Raw genomic sequence first — 15,526 nt, 5'->3', positions numbered from 1 at the left:
CAAAAGTACAACAGAAAGACGCTGTACAATACTGCAAACGGCTGCAAGGTAATGGCGTCTACATGAGGTAGAAAGTGTCCAAAAGTGGGCCTTGAAAATTATTATTGTTAAAAAAACTTTCCTCAAGAACGGAAAAAAATAAAATTATGACACTTTTAAAGTTTCTGGGATATACTTCTTTCTACCTCTGTATGTATGTAGATTTTGAACTTTATTTATGTATGTTAATATGTAATTACAACTCTAAAGATACAAGAGTAATTAAGAAAGCTGTTTTTGCATGTATTTAACATCTTATAACAAAACTGTTGCTGAGTGCATGCATAGAGCGGGTATAATAATATTTAAGTAAAGAAGGTTTCTTTAGATTTGCAAACTTGTATAGTTAATTTTGTATATAAATTCAATTTTGATCTACATATAATTAACACGAACGACAGTTGACTTAATACTCCGTATTTGACACCGTGTTCACAAATTTTAGCCTTTTACAGTTTTATGGTTCTGTAGATGTATCAGACTATTTGAATCGCAAATCACAATGAGTAGTAAACACCAACATTTTCATCTTTTTTACAGACTTTCGCTTTAATAACCTCAAATTGAATTAAATGCCTGATATTAAAAACAAATGTGACGTCATTAATGGAGTATCACCTGAACATATACCTCTTTTGTCAGATGACGTAAATAAAGCACAAATTGTGTCATCCTCTATTTTGTATTGTATTTTCTATGTTGCTTTCAACTAAATAATCACAATTTCTTTTTTACATAAATATGTCTCTTTTTTCCATTACATTAAGTTGCAATCCAAAATTGAGATAAATAATTTGCAGTATTTGGGATGAGGATCGTTGAAATTTAATGTTGCCGTTTTGTATTAAATTACTAAAATACAAGTATTCTGTGGCACAATATAGAGTTCAAATACTAACAATTATATTACTTATATATGCCATAATGACCATTTCATTTTGCTGGATCAAAATGAAATGATGATATCAACTAACAGTGGATAATTGGAATGACCAATACTGTAATTAAATAATGAATTTTTAGGGAAGAAGTTGTAACTTTTACAAGTGTACGAAATTGGTTAAGACGTATATTCTGAGACAAAATAACTTAAGGCGATTTTTTACACGCCTGAGACAAACTGATTTAATGCAAAAGTAGCAGATACCGTGCGTTCTATCCGAATATATTTACAAAGTTGAGGTTCCTCTTCCCTTGCTCCAATGATAATCATATATTTTTCACTAAGTGCAGATTTTTCTTTATTATTAAAAGTTTTAAAAAATTGCATTTCAACTTTCAGCTATCATTGTCTCCAATTTCAAGGTAGAAAGATAAAGTATAACGTACTGGCCAACGTATAAAATGTACCCCTTGGACAATTTACTTATGCAAGTTGTAGATTGTACAGACATGGTAACTTGTAGACAACACATATATATATATATACTCGTACATAACAAAGGTTGATTAAAAAATAAATAGGATTGAGCAGATATCACAAGTATTTAGATATTGTGTTTGTTGTTTGTTTTTAGGGGAAACACATATTTCATACAATTAATAGGATGCAGATAATTTATATCCTTTTGAAATTCAACCATACAAAAGTTGACTCTTAAATGTATGCACAAAATGATGAGAGGGAATATGCATTTTTGGTTGGCTCTAGCTTTTCAAGCTCAATTTGCAGGTGTGAAAGGAAATGTTTTTCTCATTCTCTTTTCAAAAAATAAATAATAATAAATTTACATACAACAAAATTTACACTAAATCAATGTCAATCAATATACGCACGCACGCTCGCACAAACAAACAGAAAATCATACTTAATTGAAACAAATGACATATTTAATTATCCAACCAATAACTCACCGTTTCCCAATCGAGTTAAAGCTTTTGAATAGACCAATAGATCCCCTGGACATACTTGCATAGGAGGAATCACAACCACAGAGCTTCTCCGAGGATAATTTCTTCCCTTTATATTCGATAAATTGTTTTTTGAAGCCTCTTCGTTTTCAATACGTTTAAAAATGTCCATCTTCTCTGAATTAATATTGGTGTTGCTGTTTTCATCCTTAGTATGCTCATCATGATGGCGATAAGACGTTTCATTCAAGCTGTTCACATTGTACGTATTACTGCTGCCGACATTGCAGCTTTGAGAACATTCTTTCATAAGATTATCATGAGATATTGCACAGGATTGGTTTACTTTTTTCTCATTTTCATCACTGGAAGATGCTCTGTTAAATAAAGAAACGAAAAATAAGAGATAACACGCTCATTTATACACAAAACATTCTTGGACTTGTCGGTCTTACATTTGCATTTTTGAAAGAGCTCGAACATAAGGCCCAAAGTCAAAATATCGGAAGACAAAATGTAGTAAGATGTAACCTCGAACTTACAAAACCTCAAATAGACCATTTCATTGTGGATATTTCCAAAGAAAAAAATATTATGGAATATAGAAAATGCAACAACAAAGATATCTGTAGGCATGATGAAATTGCAACCAATTAATGTAAATTTACATTTAAAAAAATTATATAATTTGTAATAAATTTAAGGAACATTTTCAGTTTGTGATAAAAAGATTTAATTGCAGTTATAACGATAGTTTTCATGTTTATTGTACTCTGGCTTCAAACTATCACGGAAATTGTTCCGACTTAAAGGTGAAAAAAAACTTTTACATTATTGGTATATATTTAATTCATAAAAATTTGCAAAATTTTATTTACTGGAAATGTGATACAAGTGGAGCATGTAGAGCAGAACTATTACAAACAACAGTTTAATCAGTATCATCAATTGTCATCTTCCTCATCATTTAGAAAATCAAAGAAAAATTAAGGCCATGTCAACCAACTCGTTATCTGCTCCATCAACTACAGGTATTTAACCAGTGCACCAACTGAATTTTCTGTAAACTTCCGAGCGAAATTATCCGAGCAAGGATCTTAGTCACAAACAGTCAGAAAAGCTGGTGATTCTATTTTATCCGAAGAAAATTTAAATAAGACAACTAGAGGTGATAATTTTTATTATTTGACGGAGAAAATGTCAAAAATTACAATTCAATCAATATCACTGAAAGTCATCCCTTCAGATCTTTTTATTTTTGCATTTTCTTTTTTGTTTCGAAATTGTCTCATCAAAATTGTCAATATTTCTGTTCGAAGGTTTGTTCTTCTACCCTTTTATTATGTTATTGCCCATGGATTGAATTCAATATAATGTGTGCATACGCTTAAGAATATTTGATTAATCTGTTAGTAGAATAAAAAAGTTTTTTTTAACAGAAAAACTTTATGTTTTTTTTGTTCATAATTAATTTTACGATAAAATAAAAAAAAACACTTTGGAAATACTTTTTTATATTTTTTATTATTCATGCTTTTTACATTGTGTGCTTTTACGTGTCTACTTAGACACAAGTCTACACAAGACCATAAATATGTGTTATATGGTGCTAGGCAAATACAATATTCCTTGTCTATTCAATCCCTGCCTTTTGATACCTAGTAATTTCATTCCCTGCAAAATTCATCGTCTGGAAATTTCAGTACCATTTAGAAGAAATACGGTTTCTGTGTTTTAACTAATGAGTAGTTTTTATATAAGATAGGCAGGGAGGTGTGGGAATTGGCGATTGTCTAGGGATCAAGGACATCTGGCACTTAGTTTCAAGTTCAACCAAGCATCCGGTTTGGTATAGGCTTTTACTGTCTGCTTTTCTGGCTCAATTCTACATCCTATCGGCATACCATAATTCATTCTGGCAAATGCTTCAATTAGTCGTCAATTGTATGAATAATAGCTAACTCTTGTTTTTTTTTAATACTAGCAAACAAAAAGGAGAAAAATACAGATAGTTTAAAAAAGATGAAAAATGTAACAAAATTAGGGGTAAAATCTTATTAAACTCCTCAAAACTATTACCATCATCACTTATACTTAGATTTTCATATTGATGTGAAAACAAAAGCCATGCTATGGAATGGAACTACCAGCAATCACTTTTAATCAATATTTTCTACTTTTAAGTTACGGGAAAGGTGTCAGTAGACCGTCGAACCATGCTGAATAAGCGTTCCTCCTTGCACTGAATAACTCTCTCTTTCTCTCTTTGTCTATCAATCTCTTATCTCCTTCCTCTTTCCCCCCTTTTTTTCTTTTTCTTCATTTAGAGTGCCTATAAAAAAAGAGCATATACCGCCAAAGTGGCATAAAGTAGTGTACTAGGACCTCAGCACCACACAGTACCATCTATCCCTATTGGGGATGGATGAGAGACGGGTAAAAAATATGTTTGACCTGGTCTATGGTGTTTATGGATTAGAAACTACGTCTTCATAACTCCTTAACAGGGGTAGGAATGGAATCCGTAAATATTATTAGTATTTTTTGGTATCTATTTTGGTATTATTTCTAGAGTGGATATGTTTGTAACGAAAAAAAGAGGACGCGGAGAAGGTGAGAGCAAGGCATATGGTGTAACTGAATTAAGACCTTAGTTAATTTCAGGAGCTGCCTGTAAATATGATATTAGGGAGAGAACATAAATTACTGCTATAAGGAGGAGAACCTTCCCCAATTGAAATAGGGTTAGCGCAAGGAAAATATTATAATAATATTCAATCCTTGTAACTTGTTGAACAAAAGTTTTACAACTGGAGTGGTAAAGTACTATTACATATGTTATCACTCACTCAACTATGGAAAAAAAAAAAACCCGGCCTACATAGGACCAATATAGTCTTATATCATTATTTACACTGCAAGGAATGACAGTACAGCTCAGCTTACTTCTAGTTAAGCTATGTACAGGAAATAATTAAAACAATATTTGGCATTTGAATTGAATGTTTTTATCATATATTCACAAATTAGTTAGACTTGTTTCATTTTAATAAAACGTGGATGATTTTTTTCCTCTTACTTATATAATAAAATACGCATATTAGTGCTAAAAAAAATATATACTTTTTTTTAATTTGCCAGAATTTTTTTTCGTTATTTTTTTTCATTACAAACATGTCAACTATATTTATTACAAAACTAATCTCTGTATTCATAGTTTAAGGCAATGTATAAAACCTGGATTCTCAACCTTCTTTGAGTTATGTACTGTTTATAAAGTATCTTTTCAGTCTAGTACCCTCAACTTACAAAAAGTGTTAGTGATGTACCACAAATAAATATTTTTTCATAATCATAAGTACCACATGGGTCATGCGAACCCTCATTTGAGTACCACTAACATAAAACATACCTTTTTTTGTTTAATAGGTTTCTTTTTACATAAATTAAGTAAAAATAATAATAAATGTGGTCTAACCTATTGATGGAGTCTCTTTGCTTTGGAATAGAGGATCGACACGGAGTTTTACATGCGGAATAGGAGGATTTATCACTGCCACATCCCCCAGTCCCACCACTTCCACAGGATCCTCCACTCCCACCCCCATCCATCTTCGGTGGTACAAGAGCTCCTCTACGAATCATTTGTGAGGAATCCGGTGCTGTGTCCTTTGTCTTGGGATCCTCAACAGTAATGAGACCGTCCACTATTGAAACGGTATTCTGAAAAGTAGATACATTTATTGTTAACATACATTTTAAGACATAAATGTCCAAGAAGATGCCTAGAGTTGTGCGGCCCACTACTCATTTTCACTTCAAGTAGTATTTTTTAGTAAAATTGTCACAATATCATCAAAACGCGTAGAACACGCACAATCCGTACAAATATTGAAAAATATTTCATGTCATTGCACATGTTCTGAGACTCTGACAGGGCTGCCAGATTTGTCTGCTTTTTTTGAAGCAGTTTGGCCTTGAAAATTTAGATTTTGCCTTTTTTTAATGGTTGGATTTAAGTTGAAATATATTTTATAGTGTTGTTTTATGTAGGTATTATTTATATAATTATAATTTATTATAATTAATAGGTTCTGTGTTTCATTTAAAATATTTCAAGTGGCAATGTGCCCATTATATTAAAAGGTAGGACCTCCCTGTTTTAAGATTTTATCTACATAATATGTGATGCAAAAACTTAAAAGCAATTTCGAGTAAAATTTAACCAAACAAGGCATTTCTTATTTCTTTTTTACTTAAATAATTTATTTGTTTCAGTATTGGTCATAATATCTCTCATTTCTTTAATGGGCTTACTTAAGACGGTTAGCTATAATTTAGAGCAGTAGTCGGAGAACAGGAGTAACTTTACCCGAAGGGTGTATTTTAGAAAATTGTGGGGGTACTATTTTCTAGTGTTAAATGAAATCAGCAAATAAACATCACTTCACTACAGAGGCGTCTGTAGGGTGTGGAATAAGGAATTTTTGGCATATTAATAGATTTTTTGTTGGTGATAATAAATAAATTTTACTCAAAATTAGGGGTTAAAATTAAATTTATTGTAAAAAGCTATGGATTTTTTTTTGAATAACTGTGGACTTTTTGAAAAAATACCATAAAATATTATATTTTATATTTTTCCCAAAATTATTTTTTTTTAAATATTTTTTCCAAAAAGTTAATATTTAAAATTTTTTTCAAAAAAAAGTAATTTTGTAATTTGTTTGTTTTAAAATATTTGTTTTTTCAATTTTTTCTCAAGAATTTAATTTTCTCTGAATAAATATGGATTTTTGAAAAAAAATCTAGAAAAAAATCGAAAAAAAAAGCCCCCCAAAAAAAAAAAAAAAAAAAAAGAATATATATATAAATATATAATCCTGCATACGCCCATGCTGTAGTTTGGTGCATATTAATTTTACTACAAGTTCTTTAATGATAATTCTATAAAAAGTTACCCGATCTTCGCCTTTATTCGAATTATGATAAATTATTGACGTCCAATATGGCCTTTTCAAGTCCAATTTACATTTTTTGAATATTCATTTCTAGATCTTTTAAGTACATTTGTATTCCTTATAAAATATTGACTAGAATAAATTAAGTAAACATCGAAGATATTTTATTTGAAAAATATTTCATTCGGACTCGTTATGGAGTAATTTTATTCTTGTTTGCTTTAAAGTTGACACACAATGTTTTTATCAAAAGTAATACTCACTTTTGCCGACTGGATATTTGGTGAGGGGAGACTTATGAATGGTTGTGAATTTGGGCTCAAATGACTTCCGTCTCGACTTCTTACAAGACCTGTAAATAAAATGTAAAAAAATTAATATTATTTCTCGTCGTATTTTGTATTGCATCACGTAACTTATCATCTAAAAATAAGAAAATAAAAGTTTGAAATCAGTTAATAGTTAGTTAAGTCAATCATACCAGCTTCTATGTATCTCATAAATACTACCATACTACCAGTCTGTCATTGTCACATTATTTCTCCACATTTTTTAGAATGAATTACATATTTATATACTTCACAATAATAAAATCATACATAGTATTTTATTCAATACTGTATTATAATTATTGCTTCGTAATATTTTATTGAAAGTAAAGTTATATATTTGTATATGACAGTCAAAATTTATTCATAGAACTAATAAAATACACAATATGTATATAATGTATCATAAAAAGAAATCCATATGAAATCCACTTTTTGTCAAAGTAGAGAAGATGAAATAAGGTTTCTACTGAGGTCTTGCAAAAGAATACTAATAATATTTTCTTTGTAATATTTGTTCATATATAAGGAGGAGGTTGCACGTCGATATCTGAACCATTTTTGCCGCCAAGTTGTGTAGGGGTTTGTATGAAGGGTTTGAGGACAAATTCGATATTAATGCAGAATTTAGGGTTTGCAATTATTCTCTATATTCTGTATTTGGGGTTCCAATGACGTCATACTTTATGCTAATGAATTTTTATGGAGCTCAGAAAATAGTTGGTGACTAACCTTGATATAATAAAATTCAATATTTCATAGTTTATTATTTTTGATCTATAAACACAGTAAACAGTTTTTCAATACTTATTGTCCATTTCAAAAAAGACATGAATAGTACAGTTCCTTGTTGAGCCCTACTCCTATATATTTTATTTGTACAAATTGCAACCCAAAAATGAGATGAATATTGTGAAATGAATACTTGGGATGAGGGGAACGCAATAATAGAATATATATTGGATGATCAATATATATTAATAACCATTTAACTTTAATAGATCCAATCATGGTATTAATTACTAGTTTTTTATTAGAATGACCACAGTTATATTTAACAAATACATTTAAAAACGAATAGATTTGAACCTGTAGAATTTCCTTTTACAAAGTGCAACTTGTACAATAAGTGTTGTAAAAAAAATTCTTTATTTTTCCGAAAGATGGTATTAGTAATGGGTATCTCACTATATATAAATGCAATTGGTTTACACTAGATAGCATTAGAAATATAAGATTTTTAATACAAAAACTGGGAGTTTTGTGATTGTTTGACTCAGTATTGTTTAAGGGGTCGTCAAAAATGGACACCAACAAAGATTAAATAAGCCATATTTTACCGTTTTTCTTCGATAAAGGCAAAAACGCAAGCCAACTGACTAAAAATGGGATTTACGTTCATGATACTAATACACTAATAGCCAATCTTGCGAAATTTTGGTTTCGTCGCTTTCGTTCGAGTAATTTTGATAGCTAAGATGTATCACCCTCCGGTAGGCCAATTGTCAAAAATTTGTTTCAAATAATGGAAATTGTCGGGTCTGATTGTCGTGTAAGCACTGTTTTGATTGCTAAGAAGATCAATTTTAATGAAAGAAATTTAAAAAAATAATCCTTTGAAAAAAAAAAAATTAGTTGATAATCTCATCTCAGAAAAGTATTTAAAAAAATTCTCACCCACAGACTGACTCGACGTTCCCTCTATTGGAGGAGAAGTCGATGTCGTATTATGCAATCAAATGGTTATGTTAATGAAAAAAAAAAATGAAAAACTTAAATACAGTGTTTATAAATATGGAATCAATGGAAAAAACAAATTTAAATGACTGCATATTTTACATTTTATATATTACATTTAGCGAAAAAAAGCACCCTTTGACGTAGGCAGAAAAAGAAACAACAAGAGTTACTTTATAAATCTGCTGTGTTTATTACGATGTTCTGGTTGCCTTTCCTTTTTCTAACAAAACTGAAAATAGTTCTGACGTATCAAGTAAGACGTATACATCAAAACTTACAGTGTTGGATTAAATATACTTTTCAATAGTGCACAGCCTATTCTTAGTTCTTCTCGATAATATTATTTTTCGCTCCCAGAGAAGAGTTGTATTTCTTGATGGAAAGGGTGATCAAAATTTCCTATTTCTAAATCTAACTGCAGGTTTCTCTGATAGAGTGGGACAAACTCAAACGCTGGTCTCACACTTTCAATTAACACACTTATTAGGAATCTGTATCATCAATTCTGTGTTCCTTTTTCCAATTTTAAATTGTTTGGTTTAACATGGCAATCTGTTCAAAAAACCAAATGTTGTTCAATTCCAAATCAAACTATGTATTATTTATATCCAATGCTTCTTTTTTTATATCATTACTTAAATTTTTCTTGACGCTTTCAAACATACTTAGGTACTTCAAAGTTCCTAGAAATCCTCCAAATAATTCCGCATAGACTTTTTATTTTTTTTACACCCAACATTTCTTTATTACAATCTACGAGTATTTTTTTTGAGTAAAAATAATAATAAACACTTTTACAAATTCTTTAAAAGTTGTAAACAAAATAACAATTATGCTTAGTTATAAGTAATTTCGTATGTTTTTTTAAAAATTTCTTTAATATTATTTCATGATCGAGTTATTGGAAATCAGAAAAACTCTCATCAACAAAATGAGTGTTGATATAAATAAGAAGGGTTTTTTGGTCTCTGTTACTAAAAGTTTAATAATTATAATTATATAATTTGCATAAGATCTTAGATGCCAATGATAATATTAAATGGAAAGTAAATTTTGAATATTATTACATAAAATATCTACCCAATATACAAATACTCAATTTATTCAATGTAATTTGGATGTTTATTATTTATTTTCTTAATAAATTAGCACGAAGTAACTTCACTAAATATAACTCTACTTAGTCAATACAAATGGGTTCTCTAGCGTCAAAGTTGGTTGACGATAAAGAAGTATTCGCTTCGGATTCAATACTTTGTTTGGCAATCAAGTCTAATGTTAAACTCCTTATAAGTGCGGGTATCGAATCTTGCATACTTCAATGATTCAATTCAGAGTTATTCTGTAAAAGTAGGACCTCTCCTTTTTGATTCTTTTGAAAATAAAATTGTTGTTGATCTGGAGATTCTGTATAAATGGATGTAACTTTATAAAACTTATCCCCTGATTCTGAACTTATACGATATCCTGTGAGATCCTATGTAAGCCTTCTAAACTTCGTATGTTCAAAGCTAACTAAAAATAAGGCTTTTAGATAACGATATTCCTCTTAATTCAACTTTTCTCCACGGACAATTTTATATCTCGTGTAATTTTTTTAGTACTCGAGGTAACGCCGTGATTTATAAACAACTTTTGCATGTTTCAATGTAAAATTTTTCATTAAATTTGAACAGAATCATTTATGATTTCCATGTTGCTTACTCCTTAAAAGCTCCACACCCAACATATTTAATAATATTTTATATTAGTGTACATAGACACACATATGTCATAAATTTCTTCTAAGAAAGGTAGAGATTTGCAACCATAATATATGAAAAATATATAAATATATGTATATTATGGTAATGAAATGATTTTGGCATTGTATTCATATACTTTCATTTTTTATAGTTTTTTTTCTTCATTCCAGATGAATGAGGTACTTTGAGGTAAAGAAAGGTATATATTTTACTTTTCTTTACTTGAAATTTAATCTAAATTCCATAGTGTTGCTTCATATTCAAAGCAAACATGCAATTTACAACACATCGGTAGCTTGATTGTAGCTTGTAATCTTCCATACGAAAAGAAATAAGGAAAAGAAGGCACAAAATCATTTTGTAGTTGACAAATTATTTCCAACTATTGTAGAATTATTATTCAATCATTTTTTTAAATGATTCAGAGCTTATAATTTCTTACTAATTATAATTCAAGCAATCAACTTTCAGAACACAAATGAAAATATGTTAATTTGTGTGTTACGGAGGTTATACCATGATAAGTATTTTAAATACTGATTTGTTAAATTTAACTCATTGCTTCTTGGGTTGTGAATATTTCAACTGTTTGAAAGAATCACGATTATGCCCAACTACCAACTGATTTTTTTCTTAAGTTCTTTCTCTTCTAGGAAATTTATTAAAACACTAAAGATGTAGTACAACTTGATACAAGGCGGTGATATTAAATTAGAAAAATTAAAGGATAATGAATATTTATTTATCAAAATTAATTCAGCAATTAACAAATCTTTTGTTCTTCCATACAAAGCTCACTAGTGAAGTCAATCATTCAAACACCCCTCCTAAAACTTCATCCAAAGCCTCCAACCCGGTCCTGAGCCTGGCACAGGCCTTAATGAAAAACTCCTTGTCTATGTTGCCCACTTCCTCGAGAATGATAGCCAACAAGGATTCAACATATTTATGTGCACATTTATGGGGCAACCTTTTAGAAACCCTACATACAGTAGTCAAGTGGTTCAGATCCATCGGGGCAGCTAGGACGCCACAATATTTGCGTCAAACCATAATAGTTCTCAAAATTGATGGGGTTTCCAGAATAAATTTGTATGAAGCAGTTCTAGAGCTTCTTGACGATCATTTTGGACAAAAATAGGATAATATTTGAGCGAATTATATGTGACATCATAATGCAAGAATGGAAAAAGACCACCTTTCATTTGCAATGAAAGTCTGGTCCAAATTGGACACATAATCACTAACCTGATGATGGAAGATAAACAATTTCAAGTCTTAGTTCCCATTCTCAAATCCAAGTTAGAAGATGAGGAGAGAGAATCATTTTAAAGATTCCTGCAAGATGAAAACATGAGTTAGTCATTGGAGGCATCTCTTTATAAATTTCTTATTTTTTGTCCAGAGAAGGGCGGATACTTCCTTCGAGCTTCCTGTATTAGAGAAATCATGTTTGAATAGTGGATTTCAGGGATTACATGGAACTACAAAATCCTTAGGTAAAAAATAGAAAAATAAGCAAAACAAACAATCAAACCTGAACTCCATTATCAAATGTTTGTTTTTTGATGAAAACCATCGGTCTACGAATTGCTTTAAGGCCATGGAGTTATACAAAACTTCAAATGAAGAAATGTTACGGGTGGAAGGATGTTGCAAATATTGCCTCCAACATGGACATAAAACAATCGAATATTCATTGCAACATCACACTTTGGTGCATCTGGAATGAGATCTACAAACCTTCACCTATCTCTTGAAACCGAATCAGATCAAGACAATCCATCCAACATATCGTTGTAAAGTTAAAGGTCCTAATGGATTCCAAACAGCGCGAGGTGTTTTGGATGGGGGATCCTCAACATAATTTTTCAGAGCAAATTAGCTGATAAACTCGGAACAAGAGAATTCAAATCCCAAGAAATCGACATTGGGATATTAGGTGTAGTTTCTAAGAAATTTAAAAATCGAATTTTTACAGTAATGTCGGAGAGCATGAGAGGGAGATTTTCAAATAAATTTCACTTCCACACCATTTTTGGAATTTGCTCTTCATTGTCAATCCAAGGATTTATTTTGATCTGGATGATTTCACGGATGAATATCCTCTACAATCAGCCAAAGTAAACCTACTAATAGGTCAGGATTACTACTGAGAGATAGTGCGAAATAAATTCATTTGTTCAAACCATGGAAATTTAGTCGCCCTCAATATACTCTTTGGATATTTGTTAAATAGACGACTTCCAATGAATTCTTTAACTTCAACTCGCGTTTACTGACAAATGTGGAATTATCAAGTCATCTTTCAAGTTATTTTATGCTGGAGTCACTCGGTATTAATTCTATCTCACATAAGACTGAAATTTACTCTGTGTTGGATCAAATGGCACTTGCTCACTTCAAACAGAGTATAAAGTTTGAAAGAAAACGATATACGGTTAAATTCTGTTATAAAGAAGATGACACAAAAATTAAAAATAATATTTAATCCGCCTTTTGTAGATTGAAGAAGACAGAGGAATCTCTCCTTAGAGATCTAGTCAAAGCTAAACTTGTGAATGAGGCAGTGAATACTTATTTTGAAGAAGGGTTTGCAGAAAAATGTTATATTGATTCTAAGGATGGAAAGATTGTAAATTACATGCCTCTTAGCGCAATTTTTAAAGAAAAAAGTAATTCACCAAAGGTCAGGATTGTGTTTAATTCGAGAACCCTCAATAAAAAGTTGTGTGCAAATCCCAGTTTGATTCTAAAAGTGATCGACGTACTGATTTCTTTCAGAAGTCATAAAATTGCAATTGTGGCGGATGTGCAAAAAATGTTCTTGCAAATAGAAGTTGATGTACACGACAGTGACGCACTTCGATATCTTTGTAATATATAAGAGTCATAATTAATTATTTTCGGAAGTTTTAAGAAAAAACAGAATTTTTTCTTACTAAAAATTACTCCACTTTTTTACCGTTAGGTTCCCGGAAGCCTGAAGAGGATCTTGAAGTCGGAAATGGTAAAGTTAGAAGAATGGTGGAAATCTTAGGTAAAAAATGAAATAGCAGTGGTATTCATGAAGATAACTGGAACGAAATTTAGACCGCCGTCAACAAAAGAATATATTTTTGGAAAATATTCAACATTAAAAAAAAGTTGACTTTTATAACAATTTGTTAATACATTTTACTTTATATAAGGCTCTCCATTTTGGGGCTCAGCTCAGGGAATAATCTGGATGCTCACCCTTGCATTTAAAAATGACTCAACCATTGATGTAATTCGATAAAATATAAATAAAAAGTTATTTTTTATAAATTTAGAGGACCCCTCAATTTTAGAAGAACACTCCAATCACATTAGATATTTTAACAAATTATAATTTAAATTCGAAGAATAGCTCAACGATGGTAGAATAAGATTTCAACTTGTCTATTCTTTAAAAAATTATTCAATGCCATGCCCGTGGCACGTTGAGGGGGTCCCTCTAAACTTTGATGTAGCTGTAAATTGACTCTGGGAGCTGCGTAGTAAGCGTTTGGACCTCCATATGGGTTGGAAATGAAAAATAGTCTCTTCTCTGAGAAATGTAATAGCGCTAAAAATTGGGAAGAAAAAGAGTATTTTTCTTTTTGGAAATTCAAAGAAGGAAAAGGGCGGAACTTCTGAGGGCTCTGGACTTTTCAATTCTTAATTGTAAAACCTTCATCTCCAGCCGACTAACTATCAGCCTATTTTGGAGGATGAGGTGAGACTTGAGAGGTATCATCTTGGCAGCTTCAGCCCGTCATGTCTCTCTCACAATGAAAATTCTCAAAGGAGGATGTGAGTCATGGAATTTTGCAGGGGAAAAAATCTGGTACCTTCCATCAACATCACAGAATCATCGAAGTATTTTAAAAAGGGTATTAAGAAATTTGAACAAATATTTATCATGATTGTTAATTTGCATGTTTACTGTTGTTTTTTAAAGATTGATCTTTAGAATGTTAGTTGAAATTCTAGCCTGGAGTATTAAGTATAAGCTGCAATTTTTTATGCAATTACTCCAGTTTATTTATTTATGTATGTTATATAAACCAAATAAAGAATGTTAAAAAAAAAAAATAAGGCAAAAAATCCTTTTGTAGTTTACAATTTACTCCTGAGCTTCTTATAGATGGGTAGGACCTCATATTCCTCCCTAATTAATTGTTGAACTAAATTTCGAGCCCTCTACGGCAAGCTTGATGAGGAGTGGGGGAATTTCAAAACAAGATTGCAAGAAATTACAATGAGACAAAATGAGCCATGTTGACGCACCCTGTATATTAAGTATTGAATAAAAATGTATATTTTCCATTTAACAAGATTTAATTTCACTAACATGAAGATGTAGTATATCCATGTGTATCTTTAATTAATTATCCACTACTCTTGAACAAAAGTTTTTTACCTATATTCCTGGATATTATCGAATAACTAATTCAAGTTTACGTGTTCTACTCCTCCAATTACCTGAAAATTAATGTTTTGAAGAGAAGAAAAAATAAGCATGTGTGGAATACAAGGCTAAAGTAAATTCTAAATTACTCTAGCTACCAATCTTTCATTTTCTCCCTTGCATCGTGATATTTACTAGGATTACATAGTAACATAATAAGTGAGGTATGAATTATATTTGTATAATCAGTCAAAGTGAGTGTTGTGTCAGCTCTTATTTATGTGGTCCAGTACAATCTTAGGACTGATCCTATCAGTCTGTGAAGCTGGTCCTTAAGCTCGTTGGTCTTTCAGAATCTCCGAAATAGAACTAATTATAACTAGAAGAAATAAAGTTGAGTAACGTCATCAAGGTCCGAACTATTTTATAACTTTTTAGGGCTGATAT

At 30.7% G+C, this 15,526-nt stretch overlaps 1 protein-coding gene across 9 annotated transcripts in view; it reads right to left on the bottom strand.

The window, feature by feature from the left end:
- The window catches only part of LOC121128236 (uncharacterized), a 389,803-nt gene that overhangs the window by 40,029 nt on the left and 334,248 nt on the right, over positions 1-15,526 (bottom strand). For all 9 annotated transcript variants that reach the window (XM_071892657.1, XM_071892656.1, XM_071892660.1 and 6 more), the window contains 3 exons: positions 7,115-7,203; positions 5,369-5,613; positions 1,894-2,267 (listed from right to left, as the gene is read on the bottom strand). In XM_071892657.1, coding sequence (XP_071748758.1) covers positions 1,894-2,267; positions 5,369-5,613; positions 7,115-7,203 — 708 coding nt within the window. The remainder of the gene's footprint in view (positions 1-1,893; positions 2,268-5,368; positions 5,614-7,114; positions 7,204-15,526) is intronic.

Source organism: Lepeophtheirus salmonis, chromosome 13 (assembly GCF_016086655.4).
Source record: "Lepeophtheirus salmonis chromosome 13, UVic_Lsal_1.4, whole genome shotgun sequence".
Taxonomy (NCBI): domain Eukaryota; kingdom Metazoa; phylum Arthropoda; class Copepoda; order Siphonostomatoida; family Caligidae; genus Lepeophtheirus; species Lepeophtheirus salmonis.
The sequence above is the reverse complement of the archived record's forward strand: the minus strand, read 5'-3'. Positions and strand labels throughout refer to the sequence as shown.